This window comes from Sapajus apella, unplaced genomic scaffold, assembly GCF_009761245.1.
Source record: "Sapajus apella isolate SASKATOON/1434 unplaced genomic scaffold, GSC_monkey_1.0 scaffold63, whole genome shotgun sequence".
Classification (NCBI taxonomy): Eukaryota; Metazoa; Chordata; class Mammalia; order Primates; family Cebidae; genus Sapajus; species Sapajus apella.
The window spans coordinates 9,368,109-9,392,982 of NW_022437003.1; the positions used below are offsets into that span (position 1 = coordinate 9,368,109).

At 48.3% G+C, this 24,874-nt stretch overlaps 2 protein-coding genes across 11 annotated transcripts in view; one reads left to right on the forward strand and one right to left on the reverse strand.

Moving 5' to 3' along the window:
* Positions 1–15,986, forward strand: part of DTNBP1 (dystrobrevin binding protein 1) — a 142,652-nt gene extending 126,666 nt beyond the window's left edge. For 3 of the 4 annotated variants that reach the window (XM_032247777.1, XM_032247774.1, XM_032247776.1), the window contains 3 exons: positions 5,228–5,383; positions 14,289–14,432; positions 15,589–15,986. In XM_032247777.1, the coding sequence (XP_032103668.1) occupies positions 5,228–5,383; positions 14,289–14,432; positions 15,589–15,833 (545 nt within the window). In that variant the 3' untranslated portion in view covers positions 15,834–15,986. The remainder of the gene's footprint in view (positions 1–5,227; positions 5,384–14,288; positions 14,433–15,588) is intronic. The other variant, XM_032247773.1, reaches the window with a different exon arrangement.
* An 806-nt stretch (positions 15,987–16,792) lies between these two features.
* JARID2 (jumonji and AT-rich interaction domain containing 2) overlaps positions 16,793–24,874 on the reverse strand; it is a 283,238-nt gene continuing 275,156 nt past the window's right edge. For 6 of the 7 annotated variants that reach the window (XM_032247772.1, XM_032247766.1, XM_032247771.1 and 3 more), the window contains 2 exons: positions 22,060–22,167; positions 16,793–18,646 (listed from right to left, as the gene is read on the reverse strand). In XM_032247772.1, coding sequence (XP_032103663.1) covers positions 18,464–18,646; positions 22,060–22,167 — 291 coding nt within the window. In that variant the 3' untranslated portion in view covers positions 16,793–18,463. The remainder of the gene's footprint in view (positions 18,647–22,059; positions 22,168–24,874) is intronic. The other variant, XM_032247767.1, reaches the window with a different exon arrangement.

Sequence of the window (24,874 nt, forward strand, 5' to 3'; positions counted from 1 at the left end):
GCTGTGCTGGCTTAGTGGTTCCCTGAGATTCAGAGAATACTCTAACCAGAAAAACATAGCCACACAGGCCTGGCCTTTAGGTGGGACCCTCCGTACATCCCAATGAGCACGGACAAAACTGGCTCCTCTGGCTGCAGCTGAATGTAGAGGTAGCCTGGAAGGCTGTGCTGAGAGGTGCTAGGAGTGTAGGACCTGAGATGGGCCCAACCCAAAACCTGTGAGCACAGAAGCTCTTCCCACTGTGGTAAACCATCTCCACATAAACAGGTCTGAGAGGAGGGTGGCAGGACATGGAGACAGGGCATCCGGTAAAGGCAACAGTGTGAGCACAACGCACAGAGGAAATATTATACATGTGATTACATGCTAATTGGGAAAATTTGCTTTTCCTGTATTGCTCTGGTTAGCATTAGTTTGTGTTTCTTACATGTATGTAGATCAGACTATAAGAAGGAAGGCCACAGTATTCTAAGTATTAGACATTATACCTAATTGAGATGATAAACGCCATCACTGGTTTTACGGTCTGCCATGCATACCAGCTTATTGAACTTGGGAGTTGTGAGTGTGGTGCTGGGAATATGGGGGTGGGCGGGACCTTATGTTGTCCATTGTAAGAGCTGCTGTGTTTGTAAACAGTCTTGATAACACTCCTAAGATGTTGACACTCCCCTGAGATGAACCAGAGGGAACATTGCCTTAGGGGAAATGGTTTGTTACAATGTATCCCAGAACAAAAGGTACTGAAGCTTTCTACAGATGTCTGGATTTTCTGGAATAATAGCATCCTTTCATCTTGCCAAACTCAGCAGAGCAGGTGCCTGCCACAGCCACAGGGGAGGGGTTAGGAAATATTTACATAAGGGAAGGCACTCAGGTTGTCCTTTTTCAATTTTACAGTCAACCAGATTCCATCAGGGACCTGGATTCATACAGACAGCCTGTTTGGAGTACTCCCACATTGCTGTATAATAGGTAACCAGAAACATAACAGTTTAAAACAAAACAAACAGCTTCCAGTATGTAGGGGAGAAGTCCAGGCAAGGCATTACTAGGTTCTCTGCCCAGTATCCCATGAGGCTGAGATCAGGGGTTGCAGAGCTGTGTTCTTTTCTGGAGGCACTGGAGAAGAATCTGTGTGCGGGCTCTTCAGGTCATTGCCAGAGTTTGGGCTCCTAGTGATTGTGGGATGCAGGCCCCGTTTCTTTCACCTGCTGTCAGCCAGGGGCTATTCTCAGACCTCGGATGCCACCTACATTCCTTTCCACATGGCCCCCTCCATCCTCCAAGCCAGCAGCAGATAGTGGCCCTGTGTCAAATCCCTGTCATGCTTCACATCTTTCTTCAGGAAGGCCCAATGCCCTTCACAAGCCTAGGTAGGCCAGGCTCACCCAGACATTCCCCCTTTGAGGAGTCAGCCATGCCATGGACATCACCTAGGCACAGGGTAAAATCCATGCCAGCCCCAGGCCTAGGGAATGTGGGGCAGGCATACCCGGGAGCAGGTCTCAGAGCCACCTTAGGATTCTGCCTGCACCCCTATGAAGTACAAAGGACTTAAGATCTAAAAGCAATTTAGAAATAATCCTTCACCCATGTACCAGGTCAATAATGGTAAATGTCTGACCCTGATTTCATTTTTTGTATTCTCCATCCATGCTGTATTAGTTGATTTCACATGGCTATAAAAAAATACCTGAGGGTATTTCACTTAGCATGTGGGGATTACAATTCAAGATGAGATTTGGGTGGGGACACAGAGCCAAACCATATTATTTTGCCCCAGGCCCCTCCCAAATCTCATGTCTTTTCACATTTCAAAACCAATCATGCCTTCCCAACAGTTCCCCAGTCTTAAGACTTTTGGGTTAATGCTGGGATGAGTTAAGTCGAAAGTCTCATCTGACACAAGGCAAGTTTCTTTGGCCTAGGTGCCCTTAAAACCAAAAGCAAGTTGGTTACTTCCAAGATACAATGATGGTACAGGCATTGGATAAATGCTCCCATTCCAAATGGGAGAAATTGGACAAAACAAAGGGTCTGTAGGCCCCAAGCAAGTCTGAAATCCAGCAGGGCAGTCATTAAATCTTAAAGCTCCAAAATAATCTCCTTTGACTTCATATCTCACATCCAGGTCACACTGATGCAAGGGGTGGCTCCCATGGCCTTGGGCAGCTCCTTCACAGGGTGGCATTGAGTGCCCACATCTTTCTAGGTACATGGTGCAAGCTATCGGTGGACCTACCATTCTGGACTCCGGAGGACGGTGGTCCTCGTCTCACAGTTCCACTAGGCAGTGCCCCAGTCGGGACTCTGTGTGGGGGCACCAACCCCACATTTACCATTTGCACTGCCCTAATAGAGGTCTTGAGGGCTCTGCCCCTGCAGCAGACATCTGCCAGGACATCCAGGCATTTCCATATATCCTGTGAGATCTAGGCCAAAGTTTCCAGACCTTAATTCTTGACTTCTGTGCACTCACAGGCCCAACACCATGTGGAAGCCACCAAGGCTTTCAGCTTGCATACTCTGAAGCAATAGCCCAAGCTGTACCTGGGCCCCTTTTAGCCACAGCTGGAACTAGAGCGGCTGAAATGCAGGGTGCCATGTCCCAAGGCTGCACAGAGCAGCCCAGTGCTGGGCCTAGCCCATGAAACCATTTTTCCTCTTAGGCCTCTGGGCCTGTGATGGGAGGGGCTGCTGCCAAGATCTCTGACATGCCCTGGAGACATGCATTGCCTTGGCACTTAACATTCAGCTCCTCATTACTTATGCAAATTTCTGCAGCTGGCTTGAATTTCTCCCCAGAAAATGAGTTTTTATCTTTTCTATCGCATCGTCAAGCTACAGATTATATAAATTTTTATGTTCTGCCTTTCTTGTAAACATAAGCTCCAATTTCAAATCATCTCCTTGTGAATGCATAAAACTGAATGCTTTCAGTATAATCCAGGTCATGTCTTGAATGCATTGCTGCTTAGAGATTTCTTCTACCAGATACGCTTAATCATCTCTCTCAAGTTCAAAGTTCCACAGATCTCTAGGGCAGGGGCAAAATGCCACCAGTCTCTTTGCTAAAGCATAGCATGAGTGACCTTTACTCCAATTCCCAATAAGTTGTTCGTCTTCATCTGAGACCACCTCAGTCTGGACTTCATTGTTCAAATCACTGTCAGCATTTTGGTTGAAAACAACAAGTCTCTAGGAGGTTCCAAACTTTCCCACATCTTCCTTTTTTTTTTTTTTTGAGCCCTCCAGACTGTTCCAGCCTCTGCCCATTACTCAGTTCCAAAGTCCCTTCCACATTTTCAAGTATCTTTACATCAAGATCCCACTCTCTACAGTACCAATTTACTACAATTAGTCACTATTTACACTGCTATAAAGAAATATCTGAGGCCAGACGTGGTAGCTCACACCTGTAATTCCAGTACTTTGGGAAACTGAGGCAGGCAGCTCACTTGAGTTGGGAGTTTGAGACCAGTCTAGCCAACACGGTGAAACCCTGTCTCTACTAAAAATACAAAAAATTAGCTGGGCATGGTGGTACTCACCTATGATCTCAGCTACTTGGGAGGCTGAGGCACAAGAATCGCTTGAACCCAGGAGGCAGAGGTTTCAGGGAACTGAGATCGTGCCACTACACTCCATCCTAGGGAACAGTGAGACTCCAGCTAAAAAAAAAAACAAAAAAACAAAAAAACAAAAAAACTGAGACTGGGTAATTTATAAACAAAGGAGGTTGAATTGACTCACAATTCTGCATGGCTGGGGAGGCCTCAGGAAACTTACAGTCATGACGAAAGGGGAAGCAGGCACCTTCACAAGGCAGAGTGTGTGAGCATGTGAAGGCAGAACCATCAGACACCTACACAACCATCAGATCTTGTGAGAACTACTCACTATCATGAGAACAGCATGGGGAAAACTTCCCCCATGACCCAGTCACTTCCCTCCCTTGACATGTGAGGATTATAGTTCTGTATGAGATTTGGGTGGGGACACAGAGCTAAACCATATCACATGCCTTGAGGAAAGGTTAAACCACTGGCAAGTGTTTAAAGCTGGGAGATTTGGGGTTCTTGCTTGAATGACCAGGCCAAGGTTATGTTAGTGTTTTTGCCTTGTATATTACTTACTCAGGCCTACCTTGAAAGGTCATTGGGCACTTAAACGTTATAAAATTATTTTACATCCTTTCGTATCAATATTGGGTTAATATTTCCCAAATTTTCAGATAAGAAGGTTAACTGAATAGATTGGGTGGTCAAAAAACACTAAAAAGCCAAGACTAAGCACTTTCTAATACACCATGATGGCTACATACCTACCTTTTTTTCCTCCAACTTTTTACTGTGGTAAAATACACGTAAAATTTACCATTTTATGTGTACATATAATTTGTAAGTGTACAGCTGAGTGGTATTAAATATTCATGTTCTACATTCATCACCACCATCCGTCTCCCTTTCATCTTGTAATACTGAAAATCTATACCCATTAACTACTAAGCCCCCATGCCCTCTCCCCAGCCCTGAGAACCCCACTCTTCCTGTCTCCATGAACCTGACTGCTCTTGGTACCTCATGTGAATGGAACCAAACAGTATTTGCCTTTTCGTGACTGGCTTATTTCACTTAGCATATATGTTCAAGGTTCATCCATGTTATAGTGTGTGTCAGAATTAACTTCCTTTTTAAAGGTGAATAATATTCCATGGTTACATACTTGCTCTTAACAAACATTTCTTGAGAGCTGTGTGCCAGGCACTGAGCGGAGCTGAAATGAGTCATATATGGTCAGTCTTACAGGGACTCCAAGTCCTTAGCAATTGCATTGCAATTTGCAAGTCAGCTGCAAAAGTTTAAACACAGGGATGTGGTAACAGCTGGATGGAGCAGCAGGTCCCACTGGAGTGAGAAGGACTAGCTGAGAAGCTGATCTTGGAAGGCGAACAGCTGCTTGTGACTGACAAATGGGCGATGCAGGTGGGAAGTTCGTTCCGGCAAAGAGAACAGCACATGTAAAGGGCCTGGCCGCCCACGTGTGGGGAAGAAGTGCAGCAGATTGGGGGGCAAGGAGGCCAGCTGTACATGCAGTCGGGGCACCAGCCCGTCTGTCAACGCTATGTGACACCATCCACTTAGAGGGTGGCTGTGAGCAGCTGTTTATACCCATTTCCTTAGTCCCTTTTCAAACCCTAACCCGGGTCATTCTGTTTCCTCAGCTGAACTAGATGCAGAGCATGCCCAGAAGGTCCTGGAAATGGAGCACACCCAGCAAATGAAGCTGAAGGAGCGGCAGAAGTTTTTTGAGGAAGCCTTCCAGCAGGACATGGAGCAGTACCTGTCCACAGGCTACCTGCAGATTGCAGAGCGGCGAGGCAAGTGGGGGCCGGGGCTACTGGGGCAAGGACTTGCCAGCTGTGCAGGGTGGTATTAGGCCCCTCTCCCCAGAGCAGGGTGTGGGGCATAGTCCTGAGAAGTCCCGTTCTGTTATTAGACTCCAGCAACCAAAATGTGTGCGTTGGGCCATCTCTGTCTTGCACTTATTTTGCCTCTCCTAATCAGTCTAGGCTTTAGTTAAAGATATATATTTTTTTATTATCTCTAAAGATTACAAACACAGCTGAGTGTGGTGGCTCATGCCTGTAATTCCTTTGGGAGGCCAAGGCAGGCAGATCACCTGAGGTCAGGTATTTGAGACCATCCTGGCCAACATGGTGAAACCCTGTCTCCACTAAAATACAAAAATTAGCTGGGCATGGTGGCAGGCATCTGTAAGCCCAGCTACTCCGGAGGCCGAAGCACAGAAAGAATTGCTTGAACCCGGGCGGCAGAGGTGCAATGAGCTGAGATCATACCACTGTACTCCAGCCTGGGCAGCAGAGGGAGACTCTCCCTCAAAAAAAAAAAAAAAAAAAAATTACAAACACAAATTGTGCTTTTAGAAAACCTGCAAGTTTACCAAAATGGACAAAAGAAAAATTGCCCTTAATTCTCCAGTACCGAATAATCCCTATTACTGCTTTCAGTGTATTCTTTCTAGTCTCGGAGTCTGCTTTTTTAATTTCTATCAGACTGGACCATACGTATGTACAGCTTTGTCTCTACCTTTTTGTCATGTTATGTAGGGCTCTTTCCCCCTGTTGTTAAAAATACTTTGAGAGTTTGTGTGTCAAAGGCTTCATCTTTTCATCATGATTTATCCACCAGTTTTTTCCCTCAGTAAATAGTGCTGTAGGAATGAGCTGATTAGAAGTCCATGGCCGGGTGTGGTAGCTCACACCTGTGATTCCAGCACTCTGGGAGGCCGAGGCGGGCGGATCACAAGGTCAGGAGGTGGAGACCAGCCTGGCCAATATGGTGAAACCCCATCTCTACTAAAAAAAAAAAAAAATACAAAAATTAGCTGGGCGTGGGGACGTATGCCTGTAGTCCCAGCTACTCAGGAGGCTGAGACAGGGGCCTACGAGGTGGAGGTTGCAGTGAGCCGAGGTCGTGCCACTGCATTCCAGCTTCAGTGACAGAGTGAGACTCCGTCTGAAAAAAAAAAAGAAAAGAATTCCAGACACTGGACCCTTTCCTTTGGAGAACTCAGTGACTCAGAGGTGCAGTAGTGCCAGGAGTTTACATTTTCCCTCCAGCCTACACCACACAGGCAGGACCAGTCTGAGTACAGAACCCAGTGCAGCATGGCTGCCTCGCCAGTCACCCTAGCCAGCATGGAGACTGTCCAAACCTTCCCCCATCTTCCTGCCCTCCCATCCTCCTGAACATGTCATTACCTCCTGGACACCTCCCTCATCCCCAAATCCCAGCCTTCATCCTTTACCAGGCCTGCCTGGCCCTGGCCTTTGTTCTGTCCTGCCTCCAACCACAAACCCCCAGGAGTGTTTCTTGTTACCCAGTTCTGTGTCCCCTCCCAGGAGAGGTTAAAGAAATCCAAGAATGAGGAAGAAAAATAATGTTGAGAAAAACAGATTAATAGCAGTACCTGAAGACCTTAGAGTGTACTGGAGGGCGCAGTCAGTCCGTTGTGTGGATGATGCTTGTTTACTTTCCAGTGCATAGTATAGATTTGAAGCTTGACAGCGTTGTCTCTAGGGTCAGCCTTCTTCATTCTTGTACCCCCCGAACCTGCGTCCATCCTCTGAGTGTACAGGCAGGATTCTGGTACTTCCGTGTTTGCTCCAAGTTGTAGAGTGGCCTTCCATGGCTCCTTTGGGAGGAAGAAGAGAGTCTGCTCCAGGGATTTTTATCCTGTTATGGGAAGAAGCAGAGAAGGGCACTGTCTTACCCCGGGCTGCCAAAACAAAGCAATATGGACTGGGTGACTTCAACAGCAGACGTTTATTTTCCCTCAGTTCTGGAGGCCTTAGATCCAAGATCAGGGTGCCAGTGTGATCAGCTTCTGGTGAGGGATCTCTTCCTGGCTTACAGACGGCCCCCTTCTCCCTGTGTGTGTGTGCACTTGGCCAGCAGTAGGGTGGAGCTCTCTGCTATCTCTTGGTATTAGGGCTAATCTCAACCACAGGGGCCATGTCCACATGACCTCATCTAACTTAATTACCTCCCAAAGTCCCCAACTCCAAATATCCTCATAGTGGATATGAGGATATGAGGGGGTTAGGGCTTCAACATACAAATTTTGGAGGGACACATTCAGTCCATACAGATATACCCTGGCCGACCCACAGATTTGAACATAATGACATTCTGCACCAATGTTTTATGTCATAGAAGAGGTGCAGTGATGATGGGACAGTCATAGAAACTCTGATAGCTAAACAATTGAATTCTGTCTTCCTTCAGTTTAGCACTTGTTGGTGAGCACAGAGAAATGAAAGTGCCTCCAAGAAGCTCCCATGATAGGGAGAGCCACGGCGCACACCCACGAGGACGATGTTGTGGTAGAAGCGTGGCAGGCTTGGAGGAGCTGCTCTGTGGACGGGCGTGCCCTGCAGTTCCTCTGCAGCTAGCAAGGCACCGGGCTGCCAGAGAGAATGCGTCTAGCAGATTCCTGCAGGACAGAGAGCAAGGAAATATTAAGGGCTTAAATTTGTGGTTTTGAGTATCTCAAAGATTAAGTTCCAAGAAAATGTTGGGCTCATTTTTTAAGGTAAAAAATGAAGTCAGGGACATGTTGCCAATATATGGTTTTGAAAGCTTTGAAGAAGAAAATTGGAGGCCCTGGTCTTTTCAGCTTTCTGTTCAGCTAGAGCTGAGGCACAGCCACAAATGGGAATCAGGCATCTCATTGCACGGCTGTGTGGAGCCGGCTCAGACTTCCCAGCCTGACGAGCCACAGCGCCTTTCTTAAGGAGGAATCTTCGTCTCCAAGGATTAGTATTAATTTAGGAGAATCAATCAAAATTTTAAAACCTCTACAGCGAACATGGTGTTTTGGCCCATTCCATTAAATCAGAAATAGCAGTTGGAATTTCACATTCAGAAGGATCATTTGCTAATTAAGATGAGCCCATGGAAAGTGTTAACCAGAGAATCATCAGAGGAAGGGGTGAAGGCACGTCTCTGCCCACTTGGATGGTGCTGAGGCCTGATGGCCCCCCAAGCACAGAGCCTCTCAGGCTTGAGGACTGAAGGCGGTGCTGGGAGGGCTGGGCAGCAGAGGGGGCCTGGGCCCCACCACATTCTCCGCAGAGCTCTCCCTGCTGTTAGGACATAATTAGGTTTGATCTTCTGCCTGACATGACTGCCATTTCCTTAGAAAAGCATTTTTATTGCTTTCACTTTATTGCTGAGTGTGAGGGTATCCTGCCGATGCAGTTACTTATTAATAGATCACCTCAGAGATGTCCTGGTCTGTGCCTGGGGTTTCTGGTTCTGTATTCCCATGGACTTCAGGCTCCTGTGTCTCTGAACCAGTAATTCAGCAAAGTGGAATCCTATGGAGCCAGGGGTGCCCCTGCTTCCAGAGGGATTGACTCAGCTCTGGGGTGCTCCAGAGTGGACCCAGTACCCTGGGAAGAGAGTGAGGTTTGTGGCTAGTGACAAAATTACAATAAAGTTAGAATTAACAGGCAAAAGCGCACCTAAGTGCATATGATTTTGAGAATCATCCATACTGATACACTCAGCTCTAATTTGATTTCCGTTTTTTTTTTTTTTTTTTTTTTTTTTTTGGCGGGGTTTTTTGTTTTTTTTCCTGCTTTAACGCAGGAGGCGCGATCTCGGCTCACCGCAACCTCCGCCTCCTGGGTTCAGGCAATTCTCCTGCCTCAGCCTCCTGAGTAGCTGGGATTACAGGCACGCGCCACCATGCCCAGCTAATTTTTTGTAGTTTTAGTAGAGACGGGGTTTCACCATGTTGACCAGGATGGTCTCGATCTCTTGACCTCGTGATCCACCCGCCTCGGCCTCCCAAAGTGCTGGGATTACAGGCTTGAGCCACCGCGCCCGGCCCTGATTTCCGTTTTTAAGTATTTATTTCCATTGAACAAATATATTCATTGTTGTATTGATGGGTGTTTGTTTCCAGTTTTCATATTAAATAAAAACAATGCTGGCATGGACTTTTTTTTTTTTTTTCCACTCTGTCGCCCAGGCTGGAGTGCGGTGATGCGATCTCAGCTCACTGCAACCTCCTGCCTCCCGGGTTCAAGTGATTCTTCTACCTCAGCCTCCTGAGTAGCTGGGGACTACAGGCACCCGCCATGCCTGGCTAATTTTTGTATTCTCTCTTTTAGTAGAGATGGGGTTTCACTGACGGGTTTGGCCAGGCTGGTCTCAAACTTCTGACCTCATCATCAGCCCGCCTCCCAAAGTGTTGGGATTACAGGCGTGAGCCAGCACACCCAGCCGGACTCTTTTTTTTCTTTTTTTTTTTCTTCCTTAAGACAGGGTCTCACTCGATTGCCCAGGCTGGAGACTGCAGTGGTGTGATCATAGCTCACTGCAGGCTGGCACTCCTGGGCTCGTGGTCCTCCTACCTCAGACTCCTGAGTAGCTGGGACTACAGGTGTGCACCAACATGCCTAATTTTTTAGAGAGATAGGGTCTCACTGTGTGGCCCAGGCTGGTTACAAACTCCTGAGCTCAAGTTATCTTCCCACCTGGGCCTCCCAAAGTGCTGGGATTACAGGTTCGAGCCACCACACCCGGCCTTGGACATTCTTATGATTTGTCTCTCTGTACACATGCATGAGAGTTGCTTGAAGACCAGCTGTTCTCAGACTTGAGCAGCTTCACAGTCCCCTGGAGGGCTGTTCAGACATGGATTCCTGGGCCCACCGCAGGGATTCTGACTGTGCAGGTCTGGGGTGGGCCCTGAGCATTTGCATCATGAACAAGTTCCCAGGTGATGCTGAGAGGGACCACACTTGGAGAACCATTTCTTTAGGGTATATAAGTAAGAGAGGAATTACTGGTCATAATGGCGTGGCTTTCACTTCACTAGATTCTGTCAAATTTCTTGCCAAAACATTTGCACCAGTTTAGTCTCCCCAGCCACGTATGCATGTTCTGATTACATCTTTGTCAGCACTTGGTACTGTCAGATTTATTAAATTTTTGCTAATCTGTTGGAATGAAGCAACACCTTTGGCAGTTTCTGTATATTCGGGTGTCTTCAAGGCCCTCTTTTTGGCTCCATTCTTCTACCGCCTACCTCCGAGCCAAAACCATACTGTTATATACTTACTCATCAAGTACTGCTGCTCAGCTGGGGACAGTTTTGCCCAGAGGGGACATTTGGCAATATCTGGAGACCATTTTGCTTGTCGTGCCTGGGGTGAGGGTGTGCTGCTGGCCTCTAGTGGGCAGAAGCCAGGGATGCAGGTAAACATCCCACCTCCCCAGGACAACCCCCCAGCCAAGAACGATCCGGTGCAGTGTCAGCAGTGCTGGGGCGGAGAAAATGTTTTCTAGTGAGTCTGCTGGAGCCATTCCCAACCTGCCCTGCACATCTTCATAGTTGTCATGACTGTTCTGGGGTCTTGTCCTTTGGTATCAATGTCACAGTTTGACCGGAATTGCAGTAAGTTGCTATACGGACACACACTGGGCCTTTTAGTGGTATTCGTTTTCTGCAGGCACGCACCTCTCATATTCCTGAGTGCTCAGTAGAACTTGCCTCTGATGCTCTCTCAGACCAGTGACTGACTTCTCTGTTTGAAGAGCTACCAATTCTTTTTTCTGAAGATTGAGATTTACTATTTCTTGTTAATTTTGGCAAGTTTTTCATGGGATTATCTTTAGTTGTCAAATTTGTTAGCAAAGTGTTGCCCAAAGTGCGCTCTTCCCTCATAGCTTTGTTCCTGGTTGGGTTTGCTTTACGATTGTTGTTAATGTTAATGTGCCCTCTGTTCCTTTTGTCTCTATTTATGATGAGTCTTACCTAGAAATAACCATTTTTAAGCATTTTTCCCCTAAAGAATTAGCTTTTTTGTTCTTTGTACTGTTTCATTGACTTCTCTTCAGTTTTGCTTTCTTTGGGCATTTGTTTTTTCTAATCCAAGTTGAATATTCAGGCTTGATTTTCAGCATTTCTCTCTAGTAAGGCATTCAAAGCTATGAATTTCTTGCAGGGGTACCCCTTTAGCTGAATTCTGCAAATTTTGATATTAGTAATTTCTGGGTAAATTTTATCATTAGCATTCATATTTGATTTGTGAACTATTTATAAGTGTTTTAAAAAATAGATATGTGGAAGTTTTCCTAGCAGTTACCGATTTCTAACTAAATTTCATTGTGATTGGAGAATGGCATCTCGATTTACTAATTTTGGGACTGCTGATGTCAGTCATCAGATAGGTATAGTAATATGCCTCCAAGACTATGGATGTTATGTTTTCAGTCAGTCTGCCATTTTTTACTTTAAAAATATAACCAAAAATAGAAATTTGGGACTCTCTTCCTGGTGAATTCAAGCATTTGTAAGTCATTAAGTACCAGTCTTTCTCCCAATATTATTTTTGTTTCCCATTAAAATCTATTTTGATATTAATAGAGCTATAATCTGCTTTGTTTGATTATGTATTTCCATTTGTTAAGACAAATGTTAATGTTTCCGTGTCTCCATATCTGTCTCCTGTAAACAGAAGGTAGCCGCATTTTATCATTGTATTTCAGTCATATCATCTCATAAGTGGCAGGTTTGGCTCAGTGACGTTTACTGTGATCACTGACACACCCATTACCATCTTATTTGGTGGTATAGAACTTTCCTGAAAGCTTTTCCTATGCTACTTAGTTCAGCTTTTTCTCTCCTAAGTTATACTCCTGCCCTTTTCATGATGCACAGACAGAAACTTTCAAAACTGAGGTCAAAGCAAAAGCTAAAATCTAAAAGACAGAAAGACCTTGGCAAAAGACCGCCATAGGTCACAAGGGAAACAGCCCTCAGAAGACTGCTCCCAAAAAGAACAGGCCTGACCAGTCAGCCCTGAAGATCAAGGCCAGGGAACTGGTGTCCCTGTGTGGCTGAGGTCAACCCCTGGCCAAGTCTGAGGCCGAGCAGGCTGGTTCAGGTGGCTGCAATGCTGCTGCCAAGCATGGGACCATCTAAACCCTGATGCTTCTGCCCCAACCACAATTAGGAGTTACTCTTACCTCTCATTGGAGCGCTGAACCTTCATCATTTTGTGAGCCTGAAGATAGTGAAACTCACCTTCCTCCCAGATGAAGCTGCGATCTCACGTAGCTGCGCTCCGGGCACCCTCCTCTCCCGCCCTTGTGTCTTTGTTCAGGAGGGTAATTTGGCCCCGGTGACTCCTGGTTATGACCGCTGAAGTCCAGGTTTGACCTTCACGCACACACTCACAGGTCTCTTTGCTTAACATGCTTTCTTGCACTCCAACCTTCCTTCTCTGTGCCTCTAGCAAGAGCAGGTTCACGATGTTGTGTTTCTTCTTGGTCTGCGCTTCTATCTTCTCCTGGATCTTAAATGATATCTAATGTTACACCATTTTAGAGATGACATTCCTCTCTCCTCTTTGAACTTATTCCACAGTCTTCTGGCTTTTATTACTGTTGTTCAGAAGTTGCCTGTCATCCTAATTATTTCCTTCTCTTTCTTAACCTGCCCTCTCTCTCTGGCTGCCTTTTAGAGAGCCTTTGGTCTTTGATGTTCTTCAACTTCAAAGCAATTGAGGTAGGTGAGGATTGCTTTCATCTTGCTTGGAATGTTTTGCTTTTTAAATCTGGGTCCTGAGGTCTTTCATCGATTTGGGGAAATCATCAGCTTCTTTGAATTGAGTTCTCTCACATTGAAACGTGACCAGATGCTGCGCTCCTGCATCTCCCATGCCTCTTAGGCTAGGCGCTCTCAGATTGTTTTTCTATGCTGCATTGTGGCAGACTTACTCAGTCTGCCTTCTTGTTTATTTTTCTATTGGGCTGTGACTGTGCCCCAGGTTTTAGATCTCTGTCTCTTCGTCTGTCCTTATTTTTGACACCTTTTTTGACTACATTTTTTCTGTGACTGCAGTATGTGAACAGCCATCTCGAGTATTTCTGCTGCCCTTCACTCAGTGACTAACTTCACGTGTGTTGCAAATGCCAGATTGGGTTGGGACTGACTTTGTATTAAAGGTTAAGAGAGGGTCCTTCCAGAAACAATTTGCATTTGTTTCTGCCAGGCATCCCCATTGCTAGGATAACTTCTGTGGCTTGTGGTTTCCTGGACGACAGAGGTAGTTTACCTGTGAGTGAAGACCTGTGGGGGTCCGTTGTTCAGTGCCTGTGCTGAGGCTGACTAGGCGTGAGCTGTTTCTTGTGGTCGTCTGTTGGCGAGCTGGGTATTTTCTCCTAGTCTGTGTTCCACTGCAGGGAGCTCATGCAGCTTACAGATGTTTAACCCCTTCTGCCGTTAGGCCTGAGAAATGTTCCAAGGCAGTGGAAAGTCCACTTGCAATTAGAGGACTGTGCCTGCCTGGAAGGTTCAGGGACCTGTAGGCCGGAAGCAGAGCCGTGGCTGGCAGGGAAGTCGGTTGCTAACTTGCTGCAGGAATGTTGGCCTCTTTGAGACGGGCCAAGTGTCCTACTCCAAACAGCCAGGAATCGCTTAATGCAGAGACTGGTCTGTCTGTAGCACTCCGAAGGGCTGGGGATGTGCAGATTAACTGCTAAGGAAAGCGTAAAAGGTAATAATGGTGCCAAGGGTGATTGAGGATGCATTTAAAGTACCAGACTGGCATGTGTCATCTACTGATACGTTGCTTCAAATTCCATTTTGAATAGAAAATGCAATGCAGTTAGCCTAATGTTAATGGAAGTTCCCCTTTTAAAGACAAAGTGTCCTTTCTCATGTTGCTCGTCTATTCGCAGAGCCCATAGGCAGCATGTCGTCCATGGAAGTGAACGTGGACATGCTGGAGCAGATGGACCTCATGGACATCTCCGACCAGGAGGCCCTAGACGTCTTCCTGAACTCGGGTGGAGAAGATAACACTGTGCTGTCCCCTGCCTTAGGTAGGAGTTGACAAACTTGCATAACTGACCAGGGCTTGATCGATACATGTGAATCATCGGCCAGCCACTTACGCACAACCTCTAAGCTTACAGCCAGCTCCTGGCCCCCCGGCTCCTGTGTGGCAGCTGCAACAGTGGTGGTTCTGTCATGAATTTTCCCAAAGATTTGACCTGTTCTACTCCGGTAACTTTGGTAAACAGAGCTTTTTTGTTTTCCCTCCTTTACCACCCAGAAGTCCATTTGAGTCTGTTGCTTACGGTTAAGGACCGGAGTTTGCAGGGAGGTGCGGACTCACACGAAACTCTTCCCCTTTGTGCAGCAGGCGTTTAGGGGCACGTCCACTTTGGGCAAAGCCATGGTGTGTGTCCAGTTCTTGGCTTGTGTTTTAAAACTCAGTTCCTTTCATGCCCTCTCAAAGTTTTTTCACATTCATATAGCAAATATTTACCCAGGTGCCATACCTGTACCTGGGCTCGGTGCGTTTTAAATTTCTGACTAGTTCTTCTGGCCAGGTCAAGGCAAAGCTCCCAGCAGCACCGTAGCCATCTCTAGAAGCTTCTACTATTACCACGGTCTCCCTTCCTCTAAACTTCCCACCCCCTTCTCCTGGCAGTCTGTTAGAACTGTGTCATCCCAGGAAAGAGAAGGGGTTTGGGTGCATTTGGCCCCAGCCTGAGAAGGCCAGAATACTGGAAACCAGAATGAACCCTCACCTGGAGACAAGGAAACATTTAGAATTTGCATATAGAATTTGATTCCTTGAAGAGCCTATTTAGTTCCATAAAACTGGAGAACTGCTCAAAGGTCAATAATTCTGACTTGCTCAGCACTGGCTTCTCTCTCTATATTACTGAAAAGGGAAAAAAAAATCAGTCTAGATCATCAGGGTTACGGGACTGCTCCTAAAGATGCGCGTTACCATAGTCTTGATCTTTGTCACAGTGGCTGACTCATCAGGAGACAGAAGGGTCGCCCTGCAGCCACCTCGCATCACTCAGGGCAGTGTCTTCCAGGGCAGTTCCCTAGTTCTGCAGGCCCCAGGTCCCTAACCCACACACCCCTTTCCTGATGGGCACATTCCACAACTACTGGCAGCAATTCTAAATCGCAAACATTTTTATGACAGGGCTTGTTCTTCCCTGTGTTGTTTTGCAGGGCCTGATTCCAGTGCCTGTCAGAATGACATTACCCTCCAGGTTCCAAATCCCTCAGAATTACGAGCCAAGCCACCTTCCTCGTCCTCCACCTGCATCGAAACGGCTGCCCAGGACATCAGTGAGGGTGGGGAGTCCCCTGTTGTTCAGTCTGATGAGGAGGAAGTTCAGGTGGACACTGCCCTGGCCACATCACACACCGACAGAGAGGCCGCTACGGATGGTAGTGACGACAGCGACTCTTAAACTGGGACATGGAATCCAGTTTTGGCTGTATGCGGAATTCCACCTGGAAAGCCAGGTTGTTTCTAGAGGGTCTTGATTTTTACATAATTGGCAATAATATGTGAGAAACTGAAAGAACAGCAAACAATAAAGGTGAGGACATCAATCAGTAAATAGAGCTAGTTTGTACACAAAGGTTTCTAAAAACAGGCATCCTTAAGGCCACGGTAATGGGGCAGGTCACTGGGGGCTGCCCCAGGAGGTGGCATGGGGGCAGGGCCTGGGCCAGGCTGTGGAGACTCCACAGGGCTCACTTCTGCGTGAAGCAGGGAACAGCCATTTCAGAGGGGGTTTTCTTTTGATCAAATACAACAGCCAACCAGTCCAAACCCTACTGTCATACCCCGGTGCCCAAAAGAACAGAAGCAAGCCCAGAGCAATCCTCCATGCTTTCTCTCTCCTGGAAAGAAACTGGTCCCCTGGCGATGTGTTTCCTCCATCATCACTCCTCCAGCCTAACAGGAGAGATGACAGATGCCCCATCGAGATGAGGGGGGCTGCCTGCAGCCATTACACCCTCAACGCACCCAGCGTCATCTCATCATGGAAGCTCAGCAGGGGTGCCACGCTCAATGGGAGATGAGGGGAGATGGCCACAGCCCGTGACCAGCTCTGGCCCAGCCGCCTGGGCCACATGGAAACCATTAGGTTCTGCTGAAGGGGGACCCCAGCAGCAGGTGGGAGCTGGCGGGGCAGGACTGCAGCATGAGGGATCCTCTGCCCCCTGCCCATGGATGAGAAAAGAGAGCTCATTCCATTCAGTCATCTTCAAGACAGACAAATGTCCAAAAACTTTGATTTTATTATTAAACCTTGTAGTACAAACCTGAAAAGTAAACAAAAAACTCGCAATAAACCACATGAAGTCTCCCTCCCAAGGGAGGGTGCAGAGCAGCGCTAATAAATTAAATGTCAAACTGTAAGCCATAGGCAGAAGTTTACTGTCAAAAAGAGGGAAAGTACACAGCAAGGCCATAGAAACCGGACAACCACATTGGAAAACACTTGACTCTGTTTCTGTAATTGTTAAATATTCCAAAACAGTTCAGTCTTCTGCAACAACAACCAACAAAGTGGATCATAGGACGCTCCTGGCAGTCACCACTGGCAAGCTCAGTGCAACATGGGTAGCTACGGGATTGATGAATCCAATTATGAAACAAAGAACAGCTTGTGAAAACAGTTTCCCTTTTTTATTCCACACATACTGTACACACAACCGGAGAAGGGCAACAGCTACTCCATTATTATTTTGTTGTTGTTGTTCAGTGATGTAAGCAGCACTTATAAATGTTACAAGAAAAACCCTGTAAGCATCCACTCCAACCGATGAAGAAACTGAAATGTAAGGCTTTTCTTCATCTTGTCTTCTCACCCCCCTCCCCACCCCCCACCGAGAAAAAGGCTCAAGTATTTAAAACAATTTACAGGCGTATGTACAAAAGGGATGGGATTTTTTTTTTTTTTTTTCCTTTTTGTTACAACATGAAGAGAAAAAATAGACAAGATGAGCGCAAATGCATTTTCACATTCAAAAAGAACTGCAGGCCTCCTAGTGGCTCTCTATAGGTGATCATAAAGGAAACAAATTTAAAAAGAAAGATTAATGCTGACTTGTGAAGGTGTCAAACAAGAAGCGGTGAGATGGCGATGGAATGTTAGAAGATTGCACGTCGATGACCAAGAAGCACTTACGGCTTCCATCACTTTTTTCCTTTTTTTTTTTTTTTTTTTTTTTTAAATATCTTAAGGATGCTATTGAAGGGTTTTTTGATAAAGTAGCCAACAGCACCAAAAAATAACAGAATGGATTTCCTAATGAAATCAGGCACAGGTCTCCCTCACGTGACCCCTCCAAGGCAGGCAGTCTCTTCCGTCTTCCTCGCTGGCATTCCTTCCTTCCTTCCTTGAACAGATGCATAGTGATGTGCTGGTGGAGAGCCCACTCGCTCCCGGCTCCTCGTTCCGCCTGTGGTCAGGAAACAACGTCCGCCTTCAGCTGCCACAACCGCCCAGAGAAACAAAACGGGGGTGCCCCGGCTTCCCAGATCACAAGCTCATCTGGCCACGGCAGACAACGACAGCCAAAGCAAAGCCATTTCTTTTCAAGTTTTGTGTGTGTGTGTGTGTGTGCGTGCGTGTGTGCGTGTGTCTCCTATCCCTTCTAAAAAATCTGCTCACATGACTGATGGTTTTTAAATTTGTTCTCCAAACTTCACCCTCTTCAAAAATGGGTTAAAAAGCCTTTTTTTCCCCCAACAGTTACAAAAAAAAAAAAAAAAAAAAAAAAAAATCAAAACAAAAAGGCTTTTTGTCAGCCAGGGGCAATACAAATTAATACAGCCCCTCAAGGATTTTTAAAACAGTGACTATACGGCAGTTTCCAAAATCTGACTGCAGTATCTAGGTTTTCTAAGTACAAAAAAAAGTTCAACAGTTTAATGCTAAAACAAAATTAGTTCTCTAAAACCAGAAGAAAATCTTCTTTAGAGCTAGTGCAAAGACAGCTTGAATCCTACAGCAAGTACTCCAAACTAGAATATAATAATTACAAAAAAATATATATAAATCGACCACGGGCGTTGGCATCTTCATGATGAGCTTGAAGCACTTTTGGATGAACCGGAGGCTGACAGCCGGGAGGGGGGCACGTCCACTGTGGCTCTCTTGCGGGGGCCTCTTTTTGGTGTGGGTTTACTGAGACAGTTCTCAATGCTGCCATTTTTACCAGACACTTTGCCGCAGATCTGATTGACCAGACTGATAATCTGTTCCTGTTTGGGGTGAAAGGAAGACACAGAATTAATAACAAGAGCTCTGTCCCCGAGAGCCATGCAGGGGCAGGTCTAGGGCAGAGATCAGCGGACAGGGGTCCCTCCACCACGCCAACTAACAGCTTTTAAAATGCCCCAAAGAGGCTCAGAGGCAGCGCGTCTCCCTTTCCCAGCTCCACCAGATGCCACATTGCATGCCCGGCCCTTTCATCATCACCAGCACCCAGTTCCACCATGGTTTCCCAGGGGGGCTAACCAGCTCAGAAGGGCAAGGCTGGCAGGGAAGCACTCAGCAAAGAGACCGCCAGGGGCTTTGTTGCGTCCTTGATGGTGACACAAATACCCAAGCTGCTTGACTCACTTTAACTACCAGCCACTTAACCTGCTCATGCCAATAAATGCAAACACTTGTCACCTATACATATTTCTATTACTTCCTCTTCTGTTATCTGCAGCAAACAAAACAGCATCCCTGTAATTCACCCAAGAGAATCATTTATCTGTCGGCACCAAAACTATGTGTGTAACTTTCACACAGTACATCCTGTCATCATCCCATTTTTGAAAAGAACCATGGGCGGGCCGGGCGCGGTGGCTCAAGCCTGTAATTCCAGCACTTTGGGAGGCCGAGGCGGGTGGATCACGAGGTCAAGAGATCGAGACCATCCTGGTCAACATGGTGAAACCCCGTCTCTACTAAAAATACAAAAATCCAGCTGGGCATGGTGGCGTGTGCCTGTAATCCCAGCTACTCAGGAGGCTGAGGCAGGAGAATTGGAGGGCAGCGGGTGGGTTAGCCCAAGAGACGCCTATATCCGACAGTTCCAACCCCAACAGTAAAAAAAGCACAAAACTCCGACAACTCAAAAAAAAAAAAAAAAACAAACCATGGGCGGGAGTAGCAAACATGCATCTCACGAGCATCTCTCTGCGCCAGGGGTGTCTGGGAACCACACTGAGCCCAGGAGAGGAGGAAGCCAGCCATGGAAAGAAACGTCTGAGGGCATGATCTCCAGCTCTCTGGAAAGCCCCTGAGATGATGAGGGTGGAGAACAGTGACAGCTGGCTCCCATCACAAAGAAGTTAAAAGTGCCCTCGGAAGGGGTGGGCCACGTATCTAATAACACAATAGCTGTGACCGTGACCGCTTGAGGGACTGATGATAAACATTGATAACGGATAAGTGGATGAGCTGCCTTAAAACCCACTTAGAGGGCTACAGCTACCTGACCATGAGGAGGAGCCGGGTGTGCAGGGGTGTGCGGTTACGGGAGGGCAGCATTCCCCCCTCTGTGTGTGCCCCACTAGGTGGACAGCACCTGCCCCAGACCAGCGCCCTCACAGCAGGCTTGGCAGCGACCGCCCAACACCCCACTCACTGGACCCTGCTCAGCCAGCCTGCAAGGGCCAGGAGCACAAATGGCGCCAAACTCCACAAGGAGCCTCACTGTCCATGAGAACACAAGCCATGAGCTCAGGGATTTGCAATCTAGGTGTGCTCCCCGGACCAACCCCACAAAGGGGGTTGTTTAAAGCAGACTGTCCCACGTCAGCAGGCATGGACCTGGGCGATTTGTGTGCTGGGCACACTGGGAGGGTGAGAACAAGATTTTGCAACGGTCTCTGCAAGTAATGAGCCGGGCGTGGTGGCTCATGCCTGTAATCCCGGCACTTTGGGAGGCTGAGGTGGGTGGATCACAAGGTCAGGAGTTCGAGACCAGCGTGACCAACATGGTGAAACCCCGTCTCTACTAAAAATACAAAAATTAGCTGGGTGCGTAGTGGCGGGTGCCTATAATCCCAGATACTTGGGAGGCTAAGGCAAGAGAATTCCTTTAACCTGGGAGATGGAGGTTGCAGTGAGCTGAGATTGTACCACTAGACTCCAGCCTGGGCAAAAAAGCAAGACTCTGTCTCAAAACAAACAAACAAAAAAAAAACAGGCTGGGCGCGGTGGCTCAAGCCTGTAATCCCAGCACTTTGGGAGGCCAACGCGGGTGGATCACGAGGTCAAGAGATCGAGACCATCCTGGTCAACATGGTGAAACCCCGTCTCTACCAAAAAATACAAAAAAAATTAGCTGGGCATGGTGGTGCGTGCCTGTAATCCCAGCTACTCAGGAGGCTGAGGCAGGAGAATTGCCTGAACCCAGGAGGCGGAGGTTGCGGTGAGCCGAGATCGCGCCATTGCACTCCAGCCTGGGTAACATGAGTAAAACTCCGTCTCAAAAAAAAAAAAAACAATGCACAGCTCAACTCCACAGGGGACACAGGCACAGACTCACTCATCGCGCTATGCCAGCCGCTGCAAGTCCGCACCTTCTAAATGCCTTTGCTCCTCTCTAATTCATCAAAACCAACCACTGGGTCTCAGACAGCCCCTGCATGCCATTCTATTCCCAGGATTCTGGTCACATCAAGACATCTGGCTACAGAAACAGGCTGCCGGTGAAAAGCACAACCCTTTCCAGGCAGCCGGAGGAAGCCTCCCCATGCCGCTGCCTACGCCCAGCAAGGTGCTAGAGCCATGCTCAGCCACTGCGAAGGCTGTGCCTGGACATTTGCTGTTGAGGTGAAGGAGGGACGGCAAGGTGCTTATCGCCTTCCCCCAGCATGCATGATCTTTAAAAAAAAAAAACAGATGCAAAGAGCTCTTCTTCGAGCTCTCCAGTCGTTTAGCTAAAGGCTTATCAAGTGAGACCCACCACGTGGCCCCACTGCCTGGGCCTCCAGACACACCAGGCCCTGCACAGTCATACCAGCAGCAACTGCCCCACTCAGTTGCCTCAAATGTGCCATGACCACAATGTGGCGACCTTCCCCATAACCAGCCTCATCAGAGTCCATGGGAAGCACACGTGGGGAACGAGGGCCGAGCAGGTGAGAGGCGCTGCTGCCACGACTTCCACCGCTCAGGGCGGCCCCCAGCTGCACAGGCTGTGCATCATTATGGCCTCTCTCTCCAGAAGACAGCGAGGCCTGCAGGAAGACACTGGGATTTCACATCATGGGGCCCACCTGCCCCATCGTCCGCAGACACTTCCAGCTGTCCCAGCCTGGAAGGGCTGCTGGCAACAAGTGGAGATTCCACTGCCGACCATCCCACCGTGCCTGAGACAGGTGACCACGAAAAAGGGTCTGACTCTAGACCACCGTGGTGGGGCCCGTGGGAAAGCCAGGGGACTGCTGCAGGAAGAGCCTCAGCCCTGCTTAGAGCCCATCTCTGAAATCCAAATGCACAGTGTACGGGCTGTACGGGAACCCCGCTCCCCTCGGGATCCTACCGTGAGGCCTGCATGGGTTTTCAGCCTGAGAACAGGGCGCCTGAGGCCTGAAGAGCCCTGGTTATCTACCAGGCACAGAACTGCCATGCAGGCTGCCCCTCACCCCCACCCCCAAGAGCAGGGACTGACCTCGTCGTAGCGGTACATGAGCTTCAGCCCGCGGCAGGACTTCTGCTTCTCCACGTGACGCAGAGCACACTCCAGACAGAACACGACGTTTTCGTTCTCTTGTACCACCTGCGAGGAAGAGCAGCACACCAGGTCACAAGGAAGCTCCACAGCGCCCCAAGAGGGTAAGGCCGGAGCACACCCGGCCAGGCAGCACCCCGAGTCACCGCCCTGGCCAGAGCAGCACCGGCACCCACCACCCGGACCGAGGGCTTCGAGGACTAGCAACACAGGAAATGGACTAAAACCAAAACTGACCAACCACCCAGAGCATGATCCTCAACTAGGAAGCTGAGCCACTGACCACCTCCCAGTCAGACCTCTGGGTGGTCCTCAAGGCCCCCGGAGTTTCCTGGGAGAGGTCCGGTCACCACCAGGCTGGTAAAGGCGCGTGAAGACAGTGGTGCATGCGTATTTCTAATCTCTTAAGGTCTGAGGGCTCCTGAGAGTCTGTGTTGGACACTACCCTAGTGCTGGCATACATGTGGAACGTGGAGGACTCGACGTGGGCAGCCATGCGGGGAACATACCCTGGACTTTCCAGCAGCAAAACTGCTCTCATGGTGTCCATGAGTCCACAGAGCTCACAGTCAGCAGAGCTAGGGGCAACCAACACCACCACGCAAAGTCCCCCGAAACTTTCAACGTCACAGATTCCCGACCTCTGCGACTCGAACGAGCTCACCCACCGGCACCAGCCTCCCTGGGCGGGCTGCCCACAAAGCCCGCAGCTGTCCGGCCAGTGTGTGTCCTGCTGCCCGACGCCACAGGGAGTGCTAGGAAGGAGACCCTCACTGGGGCCCTGTCTAGGGCTGAGAGGGGCCAGCTGAGGGGAAACAGCTGCGGGCTTCTGTGGGAGGTGCCCATACCTGACACTGACTCCCAGTCCTATTCTAATCAGAGATTGAAAATAAGGAAAAACTCTAATACTCAAGGTGCAAGCGGGTCCTCAGCCTTGCTCAGAAAGCGTGAGGGGAAGGATCTAGGTTTTCCTCTGCAGTGTTTCTAAGCAAGGAACAGGAAACAAGTTCCTTGGGACTCATATGACACCTACTGACAGAAACAAGACCCTGGAAAGACACTTGGGGCCCAGGACAGGAAGGACAGGAAACAGCAAATTGAAATGCACAAATGTATTGTAATCTGAGCAATACACGTTATAAACCTAAGTAAAACCCCAGTTTTCACCTGTGGATTTCGAATTTTTTTAATTAAATAGGTTGTCAGTGTGTCAGCCAGGCTGACGTGCAGCGGTGCTATCACGGCTCACTGCAGCCTTGGACTTCTGGGCTCAAGTGATCCTCCCGCCACCACACCCAGTTGATTTTTTGTTTTTTGTAGAGACTGAGTCTCACTGTGTCACCCGGGCTGGTCTCGCACTCCTGGTCTCAAGTGATCTGCCAAAAGCACTGGGACTGACCTACCATGCCCAGCCTCACAACATATTCTTTTTAACATAACTTTCAGGCCGACAGGAAACGCTAGATGACATCTCTAAGTTTCTGAAAGACAGCGTGAACATGAGGCCACCTAGTGCCGGCTCACATGGACAGACCAGCTTCACCCACAGGTGTAACTGCCATAAAACCCCCATACATGTGAATAAGGGGTAGAATGTTTGAGGAAGGGGATGGACAGCTGTGCATGGCGGCTCACGCCTGTAATCCTGAGCACTGGGAGGCTGAAGTAGGCGGACCACAGGAGCCCAGGAGTCCACACCAGCCTAGGAAACATAGCGAAACACCCATCTCTACCAAAAATAAAGGAAGCCGGGCGTGGTGGCACACCTACTGTCCCAGCTCCTCAGGAGATGGAGGTGGGAAGATGACGTAAGCCCAAGAGGTTGAGGCTACAGTGAGACGGGGTCACACACTGCACTCCAGCCTGGGCCACAGAGCAACAGTGAGACAGGGTCACAGACTGCACTCCAGCCTGGGCCACAGACCGACAGTGAGACGGGGTCACACACTGCACTCCAAACCAAGCTATGCAACTTTTATTAGTGATGTTTATAAAACATTGGAAGATTTGGGGAAATGCCTGGAATCGTTCTTTTAAGAACAGAATGGCTCTATGTAATACATTTTGAGAACGCTAAGGGAAAAACTGGATAGAAGGAAATCTACAGGATGGGATGCAGGCGGTCACGGACTGCATTTGTCCCCCATCAAATGCATAGGTTGAACTTCCAGGATCTCAGCTGTGGCTGGAGTTGAGGGTAAAGTCCTAAAGAGGTATATCAGCTCAAATGAGGCCATGAGGTGGGCCTAGGTGATACCAAGTCTTTTGTGTCCTTAAATAAGGAGGACATGGAAGATTTTTTTGTTTTGAGATGGAGTCTTGCTCTGTCACCCAGGCTGGAGTACAGTGGCGCGATCTCAGCTCACTGCAATGCCTCCTGTGGTCAATCGATTCTCTTGCCTCAGCCTCTCGAGTAGCTAGCTGGGTCTACACGAGCACGCCACCAAGCCCGGCTAATTTTTGTATTTTTAGTAGAGACAAAGTTTCACCATGTTGGCCAGGCTGCTCTCAAACTCCCGACCTGGTGATCCACCCGCCTCAGCCTCCCGAAGTGCTGTAATTGCAGGTATGAGCCACCGTGCCCGACCTAGATCTTTCGAATGTTACAAAGCCCATCTGACTCATCCGGGAGAGGCTGTGCCCTCTCCTCCACAGGGCATGCCGGGACTCTGGGTGAGGTGGCAGACAGTCAAGAGTGCGAGGCCAGGGAGAGTGAACCCAGGTCTCAGTCCTGGCCCAACACGGACAGGCAGAG